General features: G+C 39.4%; 1 protein-coding gene across 1 annotated transcript in view; it reads right to left on the bottom strand.

Annotated features, from left to right (window-relative positions):
- The window catches only part of chrm4a (cholinergic receptor, muscarinic 4a), a 65055-nt gene extending 43799 nt beyond the window's left edge, over positions 1-21256 (bottom strand). The window contains exon 1 of the mRNA XM_061715992.1: positions 21160-21256. Coding sequence (XP_061571976.1) covers positions 21160-21214 — 55 coding nt within the window. The 5' untranslated portion in view covers positions 21215-21256. The remainder of the gene's footprint in view (positions 1-21159) is intronic.

Here is a 21256-nt window from a genome sequence, read left to right as displayed (position 1 = left end):
AGTATGTTTTTGGAGGACTTAATGACAAATACTTTTTCGGTTCAATGTCAGACATTTATTACCTAAAAATGTTTTTAAATTAAAACTCAAAATCTTTCATGTGTTTTAAGGAAAGTGGATCATTAAAAGGTTGCCGCCCTTTTTCCTATTACTCTGCCTCTATTAACACCAGCTGTCTCTTGTTTCCCTCGATGACGCCCTCATTGCCGCTGCTTGGAGCGGATTGGCCCAGGTCTCCACACCTTCATCTCTGCCCTCCCCATTGGTTGCAGCCCATCCAATCACGGCTCCAGAATCATAGACCAGGGTCATAAAACGCTCCCGTCAACCCTCATTTGGGAGGTGACTGCTTGCTCAGCTACAGCCTGCCTCAATCTTGTGACCTGATAAGACTTTTGACTGTGTGGTATTTGCATTAGTAGATAGATGTATTAGATATAACTTTGTCTATAGCTTTAACTTCTGTTTTATTTGTGATAATAGTACTTTGGGTTTTTTTTTGGTTAACAGCCCCCTTTGGCTTTGCCTTTTGTTAAGCTAGTTTGATAGCTCTTAGCCTGGAGTTGGGATAGTTTGTTTTGGGTAAATGGTGAACCCCTTTTGGATGTTCCCTTGTATTTATTTTTTTGTATTCCAAGACAAATGTTCTGTCACTTCAGGATCATTGACTATGTGTCCATGCAGTCAATAACCCTTTTCTAACAGGAATATTAGCAATAACCCGGTTGCGCACGGCCATGTAAACACCAATAACCCCTTTGAATAACCGAATTTGCTCATATTCTGGTTTTTAAAAACCTGAATATGACCCCTGGGTTACTCCTTTTCTAACCTGAATATTTGGTCACGTAAACGCCTAACAGAATATCCCCATCAAAAGGAACAGGAATTTTTTTTTGGCGCATGTTCTTTTCGCAAGGAATCTTGGTCTTTTGAGTCCAGGAAGTTCTTATAAACATGGAGAAACGCAAGACCAGGACGAGACTAATCACTTCATAAATGTAATGAAAGATATGAACATTTTGTCAAAGTACCGGGATAGTGAGATTTACAAAAAGGTGAGCGAAAAGTTGCGCGAAGCAGGGTTTGTGCGAACGCCAGACCAGATCAAGCTCCGCTGGAAGAGGTGAACTACAGGGCCGAGAAACAAAACGGCACCAGCGGGTCCGATTATCCGCCGTGCTGCTGTTGTTATTGTTTTGGATTTGGATACAGGAAGAAGAAGCAGAAATGACGGAAATTGCGTCATGGCGTTCTCCGTGCGTCTCTGGTTTGATCGAGATCCCAAATGATTAATTACCATGTAAACAGGGATAACCCTGTTTGCTCACGCATGGAAACAGATGATTCCGAATGCTTCAGTAACCGGAATATTGACCTTAACCTGAATTTTGACTGCATGGAAACGTAGTCAATGAGTAACTGGCTTCTCTACCCCCCAACTCTGTTTAAATACATAATCCAATATGAGCCTTTTTCTCTGGTTTTACAATAAACTCCTGTGATTCACATTTGACGACTTGTTGCCGCTCCCCGACCCTGGCAGAGCTGGGTTGTACCACTCACTGTACTTTAAAAAATAATAAATGCTAATGTGACCTGTATGGACGAGTATAACCCACAGCAGCCAGGTCTAGGATGGTTGTCTGTCTGATGAGCAAGTGCTGCACCCATCCCAACATTGTGGGCATCTCTGTGTAATTCAGAAGAAAGTTAATGGGTTGAGACTGTACCATAATGGAAGCATTAACCCAGACAAGCTTCAGATGATCAAAACTCTTGTGGCATTTATTTGACCAGGTCCAGTCCAGGTCATTCCTTCTCAAGCAATTCAGCAGGGCAGCCATGTCTGCGAAATAAGGAATAACTTTGGGGTACCAGCCTAGTACTGTTCAACGATATTGTCGATATAAAAACTACAGATTGCACCCTTAGCCCTCCCATCGAGGAGAACTTAGCTACAGCCCGTTTCAACCCAAGTGGCATGCACTCGAATTGATTTCAGCCCAGTGGTGTGATTACTGAGGTGCATGGACTCCAGTAGATCATGTATGAGTGGCAGAGGATTAGCATGATGCCTAGTAAGACCATATGGTATTATCGAGGCAATGCCTCAATAATACCAACCCTGAGCCTCTGTGCCATGTGCTTAGCTTTAATCTGTCATTTGTATGATGAAATGTGGTATCCCTTCCAATGAACAGACACCTCATCTGTGTAAAACATTTGACTATCTTCCAGTTTACCTGAGCAAAATGCAAAACTATGGTTTTATAGCCCCAGCTTTACAGCCACGTAAAGAGAAAGCCTTCTTGGCTTATTTTACCAAGTTAAAAAATGGTGGAAGTGTTGCTCAAAAATAAATCTAAACCTAATAAAATGGGGAATGCCAGGTGTTTATCGACTTTAACAGCTGTAAAGCACAAGCACCTTCCCAAAAACACATCAAGTCTTCCCATCTGCAAAGATAAAAGTCTGGCTTCACCTGCTCACCCTCATGACCCAACTTGGACCGTTCAGTTTGGCTCAACAAGGAATGTGGGCACCCTGTATCAGGCACATGGTAGACAGCAGCTGGGTATGATGGTAATAACATCTGTACATTTATGAGCAGATCCCTTATCTTGAGCCTTTTCTTAAACTTTTGATGGTATACTTTGGTATACCCCAGTATTCCCTGGCTGAAGTGTACCTATAGAGGGTATGCATTGACGTCATTTCCCTACAGGACCAGCCCCCTTACTCACACTGAGTGGTAAAACATCAGCAAAAATGGCTGCAAATAGTGGCGAAGACGGTATAAGAGTCGATTATGGGCTTAAATTAAAGGCAGTTGGACTTGACAGTGATCCGTACAGTTACAGTACCCCAAGAACCAGTGGTCCATGGACATTAATATTTGGTACAGTTACCAAGAACCAGTGGTCCATGGACATTAATATTTGGTACAGTTACCAAGAACCAGTGGTCCATGGACATTAATATTTGGTACAGTTACCAAGAACCAGTGGTCCATGGACATTAATATTTGGTACAGTTACCAAGAACCAGTGGTCCATGGACATTAATATTTGGCCACGAATCCAGTTTCCTGATATTTATATGTACTTAATTTCTACACCGGGGAAATACACGAAGCAAAGCTTGAAGGTTTACAAAAGTCTTGACGCTTGGTCCGACTTCAAGGCAGGTTTTTTGGGCGAAATTAAAGTGATGAGGACACTGAACTTTATGATTTGACCGTTTAACTTTAGCTGCCCAAAAATCCAACATTACCTGATACAAAATGAGAACCACAAATCCACGTTTCGGTGCCTGGAATCCAGTTGTTTCTGTGAATTGCAGCGATCCATTTGTCTCTCTTAAGCTTATTTTTCGGCAGTCTGTAAAACGATAACTCAGATTTCTTGCTAAATCTATGAGTACAGTCGATCGCACAACAGCTCTTTCCCATTTTAGATGTTTTCCAGTTGCTCAAACTGAAAGTTCACGCTGCCACTCAGTCTTTCTGCCACTCAGTCTTTCTGACACTCAGTCTTTCTGCCACTCAGTCTTTCTGCCACTCAGTCTTTCTGCCACTCAGTCTTTCTGCCACTCAGTGGGCGAAACCCGCAGTGAAGTCGCATCTGTGACGCCATGCACATTCCCTCTACTCTAACTAGAGTTCAGCCTTAATGATATCAGGTTTCCTCTTTAGACACTTTTGGGCTCTAGGATAATAAGCAAAATCCTGCACCGTACAGCTTTCTGTTCCGTGACTCATTTTGACTTTCTCCCCCCCTCGATTGCAGTTCATATGTTCAGAGATGGGAACCCCGACTCATTAATCAAACACTCCTCAGCCTTCGATTTATTAAACCAACAAACAACGTCAGTATTAATTAAACAACCGGCTCCCTGCTGCGCTGGCCCTACACTTTTCAGCAAAGGAACCGCTAATGAAGACTGGGAAGGCGTGCTGGTGTACTGGTGCGGTTAAGGACTTACCTGAAGTCATCACGCTTGTCGCGTCATGACTTTCCACATGGTGAATTTTACAGTTTCCAAGCCTTCACTTCCGATCTAATACCGCTGCATTTATCATCTTCGCCTCTTGCAACGTGCATCCTTATTTATGATGTTGACTGAGACCTGGCTCTGCCCCGGTGACTCTCATTTTCTGAGCTTCTTCCTCCAGGCTGCAAATATTTCAATTCTCCCTGGACCACTGGCAGAGGTGGAGGTCTGGTGTCGGCTTTTAAATCTTAATTGAACTGTTGGCAGATTGAATCAGATTTTAACTGCAGCTTTGAGCTGCAGTTAATGGAGATAGACCGTTCCCCTCCTTCACTCTGTGCCGCGGTACACCGCCTAAGTGCACCAAGGATTTTATCAATTACTTCTCTGATCTGCTGGCAGGGCTTATGCGATTGTTGGTGATTTTTAATATTTACCTGTGTTGTGAAAGAGGACCACTAAGTCTTATTGATTCCTTTAATTTCACACAGCTTGTCAAATGCTGCACAGATGATAAAAGGCCTTGGTTGACCTTGCGCTGTCCTATGGCCTGAACGTGAGTGAGGTTCAAATCTGTGATACACGTCTACCGGGTCATTTCCCAGATTTATTCACCACTATGGTACCCAGTGCGAGAGAGGAATATGCACGTGAATAATCCAACTGCAACACAGTTTTCCACTGCTGATCTGTAGTTCTGCACCAAAATAAACGTTTACGAGCTCATCAACTAGTTTAGCTCCACCTGCAATGACATTCTGGTTTCTCTGGCGCCATCAAAGACAAAATGGACCAGGGGTCCGTTTCACAAAGCAGGTTTAGTGAAAACTCTGAGTCTGTTAACCCTGAAATGAGGGAAACTCTGAGTTTTCAGTTTCACAAAGGGAGGTAACTCAAACCAGAGAAAGAGAGGTAACTCTAGACGAATTCACAAAGAGAGGTAACTTAAGCTCTCGGTCAGTTACCGTAGTAACAGACGCTCTGAACCTAACCTGGTCGGGACCAGGTTTTCTTCAATAAACCCTGAGTTTCTCTCTGTCTCCTCCCTCAGTGGCGTCAATTCAGCCAATGGGCCTTTACGCAATACGCATCCGTTTTCTGCACCACGGACAGTAAGCGGCAGAGTTAGAGAGCGGAAAAAGCGTATCTGACAAATGCCAGTGGCGTGAAGTATGTGGATCTTCAGATGCAAACTAATGTTTCCTCAAAGGGATTTTGTAAATTGAAATGTTAAATAAAGTTTAAAAAAATGTATGTGGATCTTTTGTCATCGCAGGTTGCCATGGTGACTCGTCGAATCGGGGCTCAATTGATACTGGCTTTTTATAGTTGTGGCGCACGCACTTAACTCCAGATGAAACTACTTAGAGTTGAGTAAATTAACTCTAAACCGCTGTTCTGGAACCGAAAACTCAAGAGTTTCTGATCTCAGAGTAGATCAACTAAGAGTTCAGGATTAGTCTCAGAGTTTGTTGAACCTGCTTTGTGAAACGGACCCCAGGTCTTCTTCTAAGCCCGGGTTAAATGACGGTAGCTGTGTACTCAGACAGGAGTGCTGAGAGAAAGTGGAAGAAAGGCAAGCTCCACATCTTCCTGGACACTCTTCACTATTGTCTGTCCAAGTACCAAGAAGCTGTTACATCTGTCCAAAACGATGTCCTCAAATAGGTTGAGCCTGAGGTACATCAGTTACGGCCCTGCACTTCTCCTTTAGACAACCTCCCTTCATGTCTCCTTGGAGAGGTTTTTCAGACACTGAGTTCATGTATTCTCATTTTTATTATTAAGCCCTGAAGATGAGGGTGTGTTCCAGCTGACGTTTCAAACGTGCTGTCGTGCAGCCGCTCAGAACAGAGCCAAATCTTGACCCAACTGAAGAGTTTAATTCTGGTTTCAGATCACATCATAGCACAAAAAACTGCTCTTAACAGTTGTTGACAACCTTCTTTTTAACCTGTTAGCAGTGTTTGAAACATTCAATCAGAATATTTTGAGATCAAGACTCCAAACAATGGGTTTGTATCAAAGGTACAGTTTTAAAGTGGATTTGGTCCTGTCAGAGAGGAACTTTCCACTTCACCTAGGTCGGGGGTCGGCAACCCGCGGCTTTAGAGCCGCATGCGGCTCTTTAGCGCTGCCTTAGTGGCTCCCTGAAACTTTTTCAAAAATGTTTGACCTTTTTTTTCCTTTTTTTCCCTTTTTTTTCTTTTTTCCTTTTTTTCTTCTTTTTTTCCTCTTTTTCCTTTTTTTAATCTTTTTTCTTCTTTTTTTTCCTTTTTCTTGTTTTTTTCCTATTTCCTCTTTTTTTCTTCTTTTTCCTTTCCTTTTTAATCTCGACATTTCAACTTTTTTCTCGAAATCTTGATTTTTTTCTCGATTTTTTCTCAACATTTCGACTTTTTTCTCGAGATTGTACTTCAACATTAATCTCGACATTTCGACTTTTTTCTCAACATTTCGACTTTTTTCTCTACTTTTTTTTCAACATCTCGACTTTTTTCTCGACATTTCGACTTTTTTCTCGACATTTCGACTTTTTTCTCGACATTTCGACTTTTTTCTCCGAGTGCAAATGAAAAAAAAAATCTTCCCCCAGTTATAACTAATATAGAAACATGCAGCATGTGTTGTCTTCATTCTAAGGCTGATACAAGACGTTTCATTTTTTGTGGCTCCAGACATATTTGTTTTTTGTGTTTTTGTTCCAATACGGCTCTTTCAACATTTTGGGTTGCCGACCCCTGATCTAGTGTAGGTGAATGCTTTTCTTCTTAAGCTCTCTTGACTTAAGGGGTTCCTCAAGGCTCTATTTTGTGCCCCAGGCCGTTTTCCATTGTATATGTCTTAAAACTTTCCGAACCTTCAATAAAACAAGACAGAGGTCATCTGGTTTGTAAAATCAGATGTGCTCAGCAGTTTGACTGTTGTTCTTGGCCCTTTGGCGTCATGTAGTCGGTCTGCTGTCACAAATCTGGGTGTGATCTTTGACAGCCCTCTTAAGTTGGACAAACGGATTTATGCCACCTACGAGTCGTTGCTAGGGCGAAGCCCTATATCCCTGCAAAGACCTAGTAAAAGTCATTCATGCTTTTATTACCTCACGTTTAGTGCAGCGAGCTGCATGTTGGTTTAGATCAATCTTTTCTGTGACGTCTGCAGCTGAACCAGAACGCAGCAGCTCCACTTTTAACTGGCACCAAGAAGTGTGATCATATCACTCCGGTCTTATCATCCCTCCATCGGCTCCCCGTCTGATTCCAAATTGATTTTAATATTTTATTGTTGACCTTTAAAGTTTTAAATGGATTGTCAGAACTCCAGGACATCCATTCACCACCAGGGGTCTGCGGTCAATGAACCAGTTGCTTTTAGATGTTCCTTGATTAAGTTTAAAGCAAAAAGGTGATGAAGCTTTTGCAGTGCTGGCCCCAAAGTTGTGGAATGGCTTCCCTTTTCATATTTCCACTGCTTAGACTTTATTTATGTTCAAGTCAATGTTAAAAACATATTTCTTCTCTTTGGCTTTCAGTTCTGAGTAGATTTTATTTTTCCTTAAATGCTTCTTAATATATCTTCCGGCCTTTTTTTTTTTAATTCAAATTTTGGTTTGACTGTAAGAACTTTGGCCAAATTTGTTTTTAAATGTGCTATTAAAAAATTATCCTCAACCTTTTTGACAGAGAGGAAAATTGGTGAAGAGATATACAGGACTGTCTCAGAAAATTAGAATATTGTGATAAAGTTCTTTATTTTCTGTAATGCCATTAAAAAAACAAAAATGTCATACATTCTGGATTCATTACAAATCAACTGAAATATTGCAAGCCTTTTATTATTTTAATATTGCTTATTATGGCTTACAGTTTAAGATTAAGATTCCCAGAATATTCTAATTTTTTTAGATATGATATTTGAGTTTTCTTAAGCTGTAAGCCATGATCAGCAATATTAAAATAATAAAAGGCTTGCAATATTTCAGTTGATTTGTAATGAATCTAGAATGTCTGACATTTTAGTTTTTTTAATTGCATTACAGAAAATCACAATATTCTCATTTTCTGAGACAGTGCTGTAAATGGTAAGCCCAAAGCAACTTCCAAAGAGATTAAAGATGATCTCCAGGATCATGATACGTCACTGCCTTTTGGCACCATCCATCAGTCGACAGCCGAGGAAGACTACGCAGTCAAAGTAAATCATAAAAAAACAGACTTGACTTGGTCGAAATGCATATTGATGGGCAAAAAAACCTTCTGGGAGTATGTCCTTTTTGACAGATGAGCCAAACCTGGAGCTTTTTAGCAAAACAGATGTCAAAATGAAACATTCAAAGAAAACACTGTACACTCTGTGAAACAACAGTTCTCCAACAGGATAATGAGCCAAAACAGACGGCTAAAAACACCCAAGAATGGTCAAGAAACAAAATACTGAACTATTCTGAATTGACCTGTGAGATTTGATCTAAATCTGTGGGGAGAGCTGAAACTTGCAGTCTGGTGAAGAAACCCTTCAAATCTGAAACAGCCGCTTCATCTTCATCTTCCACTATTTGAACCTGCATACCTCCCCGTCCCTTTTGCATGCCTCAGGCCTCGTTTTACACGGAGCAAAAACGGTGGTGTTTTCATGCGTTTTGGCCGTTCGTTTACACGAAAACGAAGCTCAAAATCACCAAAAACGATCATTTCTGAAAACTCCGGCCAAAGTGGAGATTTGCAAAAACTCCGTCTTCACGTTTGCTTGTAAACGGAGAGAAACGGACATTTAGGCTTCAGAACGTCACATTATAAGACAGAAACGTCACCAGAGTCATGTGTGCGACCTGTGTTTACAATTTGTTAAGCCACCGTCAATATTTTCTTGTATTTTACTTGTTTTATATTCTAACGTCACACTTAAAAGTAACTCCACTTCTCTGTCACTCCAAACGAAAGACTCTCGTTCATCTTGGAAGTAACTGATGTTTTTACCAATCAACATTCAGAAAAGATTTGAAAAAAGAGAAAGCAAGTATAACTTAAAAGGAACAGAGATTTAAAAAAAAAAACAAGATTCAGGACTAAATTGATGGAACGTTGTGTTTCTGTGAAAGGAATCGGTTTATGGAACAATCTGAATAAAGAAAACAAAGAATCCAAATCAAACATTACATTCAAAAGTACAATTAAAGCCTGTATGTTAAGTAAATATAATGACATATTTTAGTTAAGTTTGACATACCCATAGACGGCGGTAATTTTATTTTATTTTAGTTTTTTATTTACTTAGTTGTTGTTTTTAAAATTTTTAATTTATGTTATTTGTGAATTTACTTTTGGAAAAATGGGCAGATTAGATAAGATTCTTCTTCTTTCTGCTCCCTTTCATTCACAATTTATGAACATTTGTATTTGTATTTGTATTGAATTGTTTGTTTTATTTTTTGAATGAAATAAAGAATAAAATAAAATAATAAAATCAATTTTTTTCCAGGATTCTGATTGGCTAGCATGACTTTATCTTCTCGTTACACTGCCCCCTGTAGGTTTGGCTGCTCATAGCCCCTTAACAGCGTATTTATGCGGGTTCGTGTAAATGATGGTATTTTTCAAACGTAGAGGGGGAAATGTCCGTTTTTGTAAATACCCGGCTACGTGTAAACGTGACCTCAGTCTCTCAGATCACCGACACAGACAACCTTAACAAGCTAATCAGGACCACAGTTAAAAGGTACAATCCTGCTGGACTGTCTGGAGTCCACGGACCGGGAGTCTGTCTCTCAGTAAGACTCTCAACAGAAACAACTTAGACATATAACTTAGAGTAGACATATATGTACAGGGCTGGTGATGTGGACGATACGTCAGGAGCTCCAGAAGGCAACTGGAGATCCAACATGGACTACAGAGCCAGGCTAGACCCAACCTGAAGGCTCTCTAGAGCAGGGTTCTTAACGCAGTCGACTGTCCTACATGTTTTAGACGTTTCCCTGCACCAACACTCCTACTTCAGGAAAACTCAGGGATCAATGGAGAGAACAAAACTTGTCAGCTCCTGTAAATCAGGGCTAAAAACATTACTGTTTACTAGGGATGGGCGGTGTGGACTAAAAAATGTATCACGATAATTTCTGGCATTTATTGCGATAACGATAAAAATGGCGACAAAAAAAATACCAATTCAACTCCACCTTTGTAACTATAAATCTATCTCACTCTCAGATCCACCATGTTTGTTACACAAAAACCTCATCAACGGGAATTTCCTTTTTTCTTTCTTTCTTTCTGGCTCATTTCTTTCTTTCTTTCTTTCTTTCTTTCTTTCTTTCTTTCTTTCTTTCTTTCTTTCTTTCTTTCTTTCTTTCTTTCTTTCTTTCTTTCTTTCTTTCTTTCTTTCTTTCTTTCTTTCTTTCTTTCTTTCTTCCTTCCTTCCTTCCTTCCTTCCTTCCTTCCTTCCTTCCTTCCTTCCTCCTGCTCTCCTTCCTTCTTCCCTTCCTCTTTTCTCCCTTCCTTGTTTTCTCCCTTCCTTCTCCCCTTTCCTTCCTTCCTTCCTTCCTTCTTTCCTTGTTTTCTCCCTTCCTTCCTTCCTTCTTTCCTTGTTTTCTCCCTTCCTTCCTTCCTTCCTTCCTTCTTTCCTTGTTTTCTCCCTTCCTTCCTTCCTTCTTTCCTTGTTTTCTCTCTTCCTTCCTTCCTTCCTTCCTTCTTTCCTTGTTTTCTTCCTTCCTTCCTTCCTTCCTTCCTTCCTTCCTTCCTTCCTTCCTTCCTTCCTTCCTTCCTTCCTTCCTTCCTTCTTTCCTGTACTCTACTGCCCTTATTTTTTAACAACATGTGCTTTTTATTATTTTACCTCTTTTTTTATCACTTTATTTTTAATTTTATTTGTTATTTAAGCGTACTCTTAAATTAAATACTTTTTGAATACCACGCAAAGTTATGGATAAAGCCTGAATGCAGGTATTGTGACATAGAACTGTCAAATTGGTTTGATTCACCTGCACGAATCGGCACAGATTACTTTTGTAAAACTGTATTTGACCCGGTCTTTGTACGTTTTGACCGTATAGAAACGTAATTCTCGTCACTTGTGTGAAATAAGACCTGGAAACAGGCATTGTGCCATAGAATTGTCAAATTGGTTTAATTCACCGTACGAATTGTTACAGATTACTTTTGTAATACTGTATTTGACCCGGTCTTTGTACGTTTTGACCGTATAGAAACGTAATTCTTGCCATTGTAAGAATAGATGTACCTGCTGTATCTACTGCCCTTACTCTTTAACAACTTGTGCTTTTTATTATTTTACCTCTTCTCATTTTATTTAATTTTATTTGTTATTTATGTTTTAATTGTGTCTTGCAGCTTTTAATATACAAAGTTTATATACAAACAAACTTGCCTTGCCTAAACACCAGAGACAATTGTCTGCGGTGGCCTCAGATACATCAGTTAAGGCTCTATAAACTGAAGTAAAATTAGATTTGAAATCATTTTGTATAATTGTTTTGTTGCACAACAACAAATTATCCGTATATCAAGATTCACTGAGCTGTAAGTGGTTGTGACGGTGGAAATGATGTCTTGAAACTAAATAAAACATCAAGTACATAAAGAAACATTACATCGGAGCAAATGAACCTTCACAAGTAATGCAGCAATAAAACATGCAGAGAAATATTTTCCATCCTTTTACACCTCGGCAGCATGCTTGGCACACGTCTCCAGGATATGAGGAAATAAATCCCTCAATGTCCTTTCTAATTCAATAAAAAGCAAATATCTCATCCAGGCAAATAGCTAATTCATCTCTCTGTTAGTTTAACTTAAAATAATCAGAGGTATATTAATATGACCAAAGTCTAAATCAGGGGTCGGCAACCCAAAATGTTTTAGAGCCATATTGGACCAAAAACACAAAAAACAAATATGTCTGGAGCCGAAACAATGAAAAGTCTTGTATGTATAAGCCTTAGAATGAAGACAACACATGCTGTATGTTTCTATATTAGTTAGAACTTGCTACTCGGCTGCAAATGTAGCATGTTAATGTCTTTCCACGGCAGGAGAAAAATCAAAATAATATTTCAGCGGAGGAAGATTTTTTTTTTTCATTATGCACTTCGAGAAAAAAGTCAAAATGTCAAGAAACAAGTCAATTTTTTGAAAAAAGTCGAAATGTCGAGGAGAAAGTTGAAATGTTGAGAAAAAAGTCAAAATGTCAAGAAAAAAGTCTAAATCTCAAGAAAAGAGTCTAAATGTCGAGAAAAAAGGCACAGTTTCGACTTTATTCTTGAAATTGTATTTCAACATTAATCTCGACATTTCGACTATTTTCTCGACATTTTGACTTTTTTCTCGAAGTGCATAATGAAATCTATATTAGTTAGAACTGGGGAAAAAAGAAAAAAGTCGAAATGTCGAGAAAAAAGTCGAAATTTCGAGAAAAAAGTCCAAATGTTGAGAAAAAAGTCGAAATGTCAAGAAAAAAGTTGAAATGTCGAGATTAAAAAGGAAAGCAAAAAGGAAGAAAAAAATAGAAAAAAAGGAAAAAATTAAAAATAAAAAATAAGAGAAAAAAAGGAAAAAAAGAGAAAAAGGAAAAAAAAATGTTTTTGAAAAAGCTCCAGGAGCCACTAGGGCGACGCTAAAGAGCTGCATGTGGCTCTGGAGCCGCGGGTTGCCGACCCCTGAGCTAAATGATTCCAAATATTCACTTTACTCTTGTTGTATTTCCACATACACACTTTGTTTTCCCTCGTGTCAAATGCAGAAAGTAAATCAACTGTAAACATAGTTCAGGTTGTGCTCAAAAACACGATGTGTATTTCTGACAACAAGCTGTTGGGAAGTAATTACATCTAAACTATAAACAAGAGGAGACTGGCATTCACGTCAGTTTACTGGCTTGTATGTCCTATTGCCTCTCAGAACGTCTGGCGTGACTAATAATAGAGAAGGAAAAAGAGACCATTAGGAAACAGATGGAGCAGATACGGCAGCAAAGACGATCGCAGTAGCCGTATCAGAGAAGGTTTTTGACAAGGAAACACTCTGAACGGACTCTGCTGAGGTCTTTTCCTGGAGCAACCTCTTCAAGAAGCTGACAGATCCATCACATACACCAATCAGCCGTAATCAGTACTCGAGTTGTAAAAAATAATCAGGGGGGATGGTGGATTGTATCATATGGGGACAGATAATTTGTGCTGATTACAAATAATATAATATATTACAAATAATAGCAGTGACCAAAACAGCTGCAGAAATACTGCAGGAATGACATAGCAGCAGTTAAATGCAGCCTTCTGTAAGCTTTAAATATCCACTGGGCTTACATCAAATACATCAAAACACAACAATAAAAAACACTTTTCTGAACTTATCAATATGACTCTGTCCTTCACAGGATAAGTAATATGGATCACTGCAAAAACTCACAATCTTAACAAGAATATTTGTCTTATTTCTAGTTAAAATGTCTCATTTTAGTAAAAAGAATCTCATTACACTTAAAACAAGACTCATCACTGGAAAAAACAACAATTTTCACCTGTTTCAAGTAGATTTTCACTTGAAATAAGTAGAAAAATCTGCCAGTGGAACAAGATTTTTTTGCTTGTAATGAGAAGATACATCATCTGGCAGATTTTTCTACTTATTTCAAGTGAAAATTTACCGTATTTTCTGGACTATAAACCGCACCTGCATATAAGTCGCATCCGTTCTATTTAAAAAAAATTATTAAAAAAAGATATACAAGCCGCACCCGCTCTATTTAAAAAAAAAAAAGATATTTAAGCCGCAGATATTTATGTTGTTAGATTAGATATTTACTACATGTACAGAAGGATTTTGAACTGTAAATGATGTACATGTTTGTACCTAAACACATCCTTTCCTAACAGTGTCTTGTAACACGGCAGCAACTTTGCTGATTAAAACGGGACAGAACCAAGAGAAAATAACCAGTATTTATTTATCTGTTTATCTGTTTGAAATCTGCTTCTACCTACTTCTATCTTTGCATTTATTTTGTCTTAGTTTTGATTCTAATTCCGGTTAGAGCGCCCCGAGCGGTGGAAGAAAAATCCACAGAATAGCTGCACCTTTGTATAAGCTGCATGGTTCAAAACCTATGAAAAAAGTAGTGGCTTATAGTCCAGAAAATATGGTACTTAAAACAGGTGAAAATTGTCAAATAAGTTATTTTTCTGGTGTTATTTTTCTGGTGATGACTCTAAATGTTGAAATAGCAGTAAAACCACATTCATTGATGAAATGAAATAAGGGATGGAAAGGAGGGATGGCAGTTTTACAGGGGGGATGATTTGGACCGTTTTTATTTCAGGGGGGGATGCCACCCCCCCCTCATCCCCCTCAACTCCAGTACTGGCCGTAATGATCTGAGCACGGGTCGGTTAGAGACAGTAACACTGCTCATTTCATCATACTGTAACAGTCTGCATCCTGTGGTTCACGTGGTTGTTACTGCTGCAGCTGCAGACCAAACACAGCCAAACACAGCAGTCTAATCACAGCTTTGCAGGAACAGCCTCCCCCAGCAGGGGGGGAAGGGGCTCTGCAAAACAAACCAAAAAAAATAACAAGGGAAAAACAGTCAGGACAAGCTGAATATATCAGATACCTCGGTGTTCACCCAGGCTCCAATACCACCTATCCCTCGAGTCATGTGACCTGATAGGAAGCACCTCATTCACAGGCTTCAGTTGGTAAAGGATGTGACCTACAAGAGACTAACAACAACTAAACTTGTGATGATCTGCACGGAGCATGTTTTAAAAAAGCAAACAAAAACACATGTACCGTATTTTCTGGACTATAAGCCGCTACTTTTTTCATAGGTTTTCAACCGTGCAGCTTATACAAAGGTGCGGCTATTCTGTGGATTTTTCTTCCACCGCTAGGGGGCGCTCTAACCGGAATTAGAATCAAAACTAAGACAAAATAAATGCAAAGAAAAATACGCTACTTCTTCTTTAGCAGATAGAAGTAGGTAGAAGCAGATTTCAAACAGATAAATAGATAAATAAATACCGGTTATTTTCTCTTGGTTCTGTCCCGTTTTAATCAGCAAAGTTGCTGCCGTGTTAAAAGACACTGTTAGGAAAGGATCTATTTAGGTACAAACATGTACATCATTTACAGTTCAAAATCCTTCTGTACATGTAGTAAATATCTAATCTAACAACATAAATATCTGCGGCTTGCATATCTTTTTTTTTTTAAATAGAGCGGATGCGGCTTATATACAGGTGCGGCTTATAGTCCAGAAAATACGGTATTTTTAATTATTTACTTGCTTCTTCTTTCTTTTGCTGCATTATAGTGATGTTGGATACCATCAATTTCCTTTCCGATCCGATATTGAGTAAAATTCAGGCCAATACATTGTGCAAATACACCTAATGTGCCCGATAAATCTAAAAAAATTGGTGTATTTTAGATACTTTAAGAATACAAGATATCAGAGTCACTTATTTATTTATCTATTTATTTTAAAGTCAGTAGTATACTTGAGATGACGCCTCTACGATTGAACCTTGTGGCCAGAAGAGTATCTGGGGGGTGTCTCTAGGGGTAATTCGGGAAAGGGATGGTAACCTTTTGGTACAAAGTCCCAGATCTGAAAAAAACGGAAGAGATGCATCCGTGGTAAACCAAATTTATCAACCAGTTGAGCGAATGAGGCAAATATCCCCTCAAGTACATACAAATGTCATCTCAAAACCTCTTCAGAACAGCTTTTAATGTGTGATTTCCTTTATCCTATCTTTTTATCTTGTTTTTTTTTTATCTCGATGTTTTATCTTTTATATCTGTAAAGTGTCTGAGATCTTTTAAAAGCGCTTTATAAATAAAATTGATTATTTTTATTATAGTGAGGTAGCGGCCTCATTCACCATATAATCAAGGTATTACAACAACGGAAAAAAGTTTTTTGAAAAAGGGGTTTCCATCACTACAAAAAGATCCTAAGTAAAATAATAAAACCATTAAAATAAATAAGAGATTAACTACTATAAAAGCAGCGTGTCATTTAGACAGGACCTGAATAGTTTAGTAACTTTCCACCGTATTCCTGTTAATTATTTACATTACCACAAATGATTGAAGTATCAAAAGTATATATATTTTATTCATTTCAGAATCAATTTTAGAGCATACAGAAGCATCGATTTTCAGTATTCGGTATCTTTTTCATCTCTTTTTATGGCCCTGGCTGTTTGTGAACAGCAGGAAGTGAGCATTACCGCCACCTTGTGGTCAGCTGTGTCATTTGTTCAGTCCACGGCTCTTTTACGGAGGAGTTGAAGGAATTGATTCCTGTTGGAGGTTTCCCTCTGGCTGGTTATTAGCGGGGATTCAGATTGAGATTAAAAGAAAACCCCCTGATAGACATCTACACTGGCAAAATATGTCAACAAGACCTGAAAAAAAATCTTCTCCGAACTCCCGCTAACGGAAACATAGACTTTGGCCCTGTCCCAATACTCCCCCTACCCCTACTTTTCAGCCCTACCACTAAATTTTGCGCGTTCCCGTGAGGGTAGTGGTGTCCCAATTCCTCTTTCCACCTAAGGGTAGTGAAGAAAACTAGTGTAGTGGCTATGAATCTGTCCCTACGGATCGAGGGATTTCCGATGCTCACTAGTTGATCTAGGGCCAGAAAAATTTCCCAGAATGCTTTTCGTCATCATCTGCGGACTGAATCAAAAAATAAAACATGGCGGACATTTCTTATTTTTTAGTGAATAAAATCAATATTTTGAGTTAGTTTCTGCATAAAAATGCGTTTTGATTACATTTCTAGCGAGAAATATATATTTTACTTTCATAATATTCACTCAGTGAATGTACATAATCACTCGTTTGCCCGTTGTTGCGAAGTCTTTTTCAAACCTCGCCAGAATAAAGGCTGATTTATGGTTCCGCGTTACACCAACGCAGAGCCTACGGCGTAGGTTACGCGGCGACGCGCATCGTACGCCGTAGAAATCCCGAAATTTTCGGAGCAAATTTCTTAACAGGCGTAGCTACAACTGTTAGATCTATTAAACCAAAATGTATCTTCCTAAATGATTTATTTCAGCCAGAGGTAATTCTCCACAGAGCTGCAGGTTTCTCCCCGGGACGACGGTACAGGTTGACCTGGCGATCACGTGAGATGCTGCTGCTCTGAGCCGGCGGCTCTTATCTCCGAAAACATCAGATCAAATTTCTTAACAGGCGTTATTTGGATAAACTAAGCCCAGGTTGGGGATCTTAACGGTTACTTTTACGCCTGAAAAAATATTAAAACTTAATAAAGTGGCATATTAACAGCGCTACAGCTGAAATTAAAACAGCTTTTGGCTCTCAGCTTCCTGATTTTAGGGATGGTGCTGAAAGTAGGAGTAGGGGGAGTATTGGGACAGGACCCTGGGAAGATTTCAAGTGCCATAAAATCTGTCCCTTCTTTTTTAGGGGTAGTGGTAGAAAGTAGGGGGTGTATTGGGATTGGCCCTTTATACCGCAATGGCCAAAGCATCAGGTCACAAGACCCCTGGTTTGTTTTTTCTTCCTACAGGGTGCAGCTAAGCTGCTCGAGAAGCCAACGGGAATACACCTACTGCCTGCCGTGTGTGTGTGTGTGTGTTCTTACATGTATAAGTGCATGCTTGCATGTTTAAATTTGCATGTATGTAACAGACATGCAAACCTACTTACAGACCTTTTATAGACCTGCATCCATCTCTCTATCACACACACTTTTCTATTCATCCTTTTCTTTTATGTCTGTCTGTCTTTTTTTGTTGTGTTTTTTTACTGCGACACACTTCCCCACCAAGACACATCACACAGACATCCCAGCAGTCACCGCACTTCACCCACTGCACCCATCACTGTCTTGTCTTTCCAGCAGTCTTGTTTCACTTTGGTGATTTCAGTCCTCTCTGTCAGAATACGGGATCCAAACGTTAATAAAATATGTCGGACGAGACTGTCGAAGGGAACGGTGAAGGACACTCACACGCATTCACGCACTTTCAGAAAACTCACATCTGCTGCAAGATTGAAGTGCATATATACATGTTATGGATAAAGGTTTTTACCAAATCATGGTTCTAACCACTAATACACAAGTAGTTTTAAAAACAAACTGAAAAAGATGATTTTAGAAAGGTGTGTGTATAATATCTGACTAATATCTGACTTCTTGGTTTCTCGGTAATCTTTTGTTTTTGTTGTATTTTTGTTTCATAAGCCTAGGTATTGAGTTGGTGTGAAAACAGGTTTTAACATCCTTTTCCAATTGCAATTAGTAGCCGACACTGTGGTAAATTATTTTAGTGTTGTAGTTTTTTCCGTGTTACTACCATGTATAAATCTATACTTTATTGTCATTCTGTATGTTTTTATTATGTATATAATTGTGTCCTGTGTGAGGACCCCAGGAAGAATAGCCATTACTCCAAGTGATGGCTAATGGGGATCCTAATAAATAAACAAATAAACATATGCTGGCAGATTTTATTTTTTACAGGAAATACATATATTGCTTTTATATAAATCTTCCTGGCATAGTACAAAAATATTAATCCCAATTGAGACCAACATTGTTTTTTGAACCAGGCTATAAACATATTTTATTACTACAACTACAAAGTTGGACATTTTAGCTAGGACTCAAAGGAGCCCTCTAGTGGCCAGTCGAGGAACTGCAACGGCTCTTATAGAGGGTCTGCATTGATTTCACTTCCCCACTGGACCAGCCCCATTACTCACACTGAGTAGCAAAAATGGCTGCAACTAGTGGAGAAGACGGGATAACAGCCGATTATCGGTACCAGTACAGTTACCAAGAACCAGTGGTCCATGGACATTAATATTTGGTACAGTTACCAAGAACCAGTGGTCCATGGACATTAATATTTGGTACAGTTACCCCAAGAACCAGTGGTCCATGGACATTAATATTTGGTACAGTTACCAAGAACCAGTGGTCCATGGACATTAATATTTGGTACAGTTACCAAGAACCAGTGGTCCATGGACATTAATATTTGGTACAGTTACCAAGAACCAGTGGTCCATGGACATTAATGTTTGTCCACAAATCCAGTTTCCTGATATTTATATGTACTTAATTTCTACGCCGGGGAAATACACGAAGCAAAGCTTGAAGGTAGACAAAAGTCTTGACGCTTGGTCCGACTTCAAGGCAGGATTTGTTGGAGAAATTAAAGTAATGAGGACACCGAACTTTATGATTTGAACCGTTTAACGTTAGCTACCCAAAAATCCAACAATACCTGATACAAAATGGGAACCACAAATCCACGTTTTGGTGCCTGGAATCCAGTTGTTTCTGCAAATTGCAGCGATCCATTTGTCTCTCTTAAGCTTATTTTTCGGCAGTCTGTAAAACGATAACTCCGATTTCTTGCTAAATCTATGAGTACAGTCGATCGCACAACAGCGCTTTCCCATTTTAGATGTTTTCCAGTTGCTCAAACTGAAAGTTTACGCTGCCACTCAGTCTTTCTGACACAAAGTCTTTCTGACACTCAGTCTTTCTGACACTCAGTCTTTCTGACACTCAGTGGGGGAAACCCGCTGTGAAGTCTCATCTGTGACGTCATGTGCATTCCCTCTATTTTGGCGTGAGCCCCAACCCGGAAGCAGGACACTGGACAAAAACGCACTTACGATTAATGGTGAGGGAAAACTGGCATTGAAACTGCAGAGACCTTTTAGGACCAAACTTAGAGCCGGAGTGATGGGACACCCGTCACCTGGGTGTCATGGAGACGACAAGCTCACTGCAACTGAGAAACGCTCTGATGTTTTAATCTCAAGAGTGCAGCTACAACATTTCAGATGCAGTACACTCTTAAGTTGAAGTGAAACCAGGCTACGGTGTCGTTCACACCGAGCCGCCAGACAGACAAGCAGCTCTTCCCCAGCTCTGCTCTGCAGCCGGAGCTCAGTGACGGGAGTAGGTCGTCCCTCCACTGAAAGGGGATAAGTCTCTCCATAGCCAAGGGTCAACATCTCTGAGTGTGTGTTTGCAGAAAAGAATAACGGCCAGTAAGAATCTCAGGAAGTGTGATTCGGTGAGGTCATTTTTTAGCAGTGATTACGGCAGCCGTTCACTGCAGAACCGTCCAACACGCTTATGCAATCTCTCAATGTTAATTGGTGCCAACAGCTGCATTCGTTTGATTTTATTCCTTTATCTTTCATTGTTTTCACCCATATCTTGTTTTAATGATGGAGAGATGAGATTTGAGAACTGTGTATATACAGTACCTGCCCATATCATTTCTTATTGAACTGTAGGTTCTGGGATGGACAGGATTTCATACATAAAGATGTGTTGGAAGGTCAATTTCTACAGTTAAGACCATCGTCTCTCATGTTTCAAACTCCTTTCTGATGTTGAGCATTCTTAAGGGAGAAGGAAAAACATTAGAAAAATGAGAAATAACTGAAAAATCAGGGTGTAAAGAACCATATACTGTATCTCTTTTACATTAATGAATCTTAACCCTTCTTTTTCTCTGTTTTATCTACTTCTTGTTGCCCTAACGCATCACATTTATCTCTCCTACCCAGGGGAAAATCTGAATGCGCATATTTTTCCGAACCCTCACATTTCCCACCCACATAAATGTACATATGCTCACGAAAACGATTCTTTTGGTTATAATCCTCAAATTATCTCTGCTAAAGCAAGAGTGTCATATATTTATACATATATGTATGATTACAGACTAAGGTATGAGGTATTTTTTCTTAAGCAAAATAAATCCTAAATAAACCCTAATTCCAAAGAATGGTCACTTGTTATTTCATGAAGTAACACTTCAGACTTTTTCAATTTACAAGCTTCCAGGATCAAATGTTCATGTCTTCTTGTTGTTTTCGTGTATCTGTGTAAGTGGGTTGACTTTAATCTCCACATCTGTCTGAATCTGAGTGACCTGTTGGCTTTTACGCAGGTTTCATCCTAATGAGCGCAGCAGGGACGGAGCAAAATCCTCCTCAACATCTATTTCTAGGAAGACATGAGCCCTGTCAAGTGTCTGACGGAATCTGACTTCTTTTTTAAACTTATCCCAGGCCATAATTGGCGTTGAAATGACAGCAGGTGCGTGTATGTGATGTTTCCACTCACCGCTGAAGTTCCAGAGAGGTTGGAACCCCCCAATTCCGTTACTGTCATCACTCATGTTTGTGGCAATAGGGAATCCGAAGTTTTTCCGCGGACTGTG

Source organism: Cololabis saira, chromosome 24, assembly GCF_033807715.1.
Source record: "Cololabis saira isolate AMF1-May2022 chromosome 24, fColSai1.1, whole genome shotgun sequence".
NCBI lineage: Eukaryota > Metazoa > Chordata > Actinopteri > Beloniformes > Belonidae > Cololabis > Cololabis saira.
Note: the sequence above shows the minus strand (reverse complement) of the source record. Positions and strands in the feature narration are given on the sequence as shown.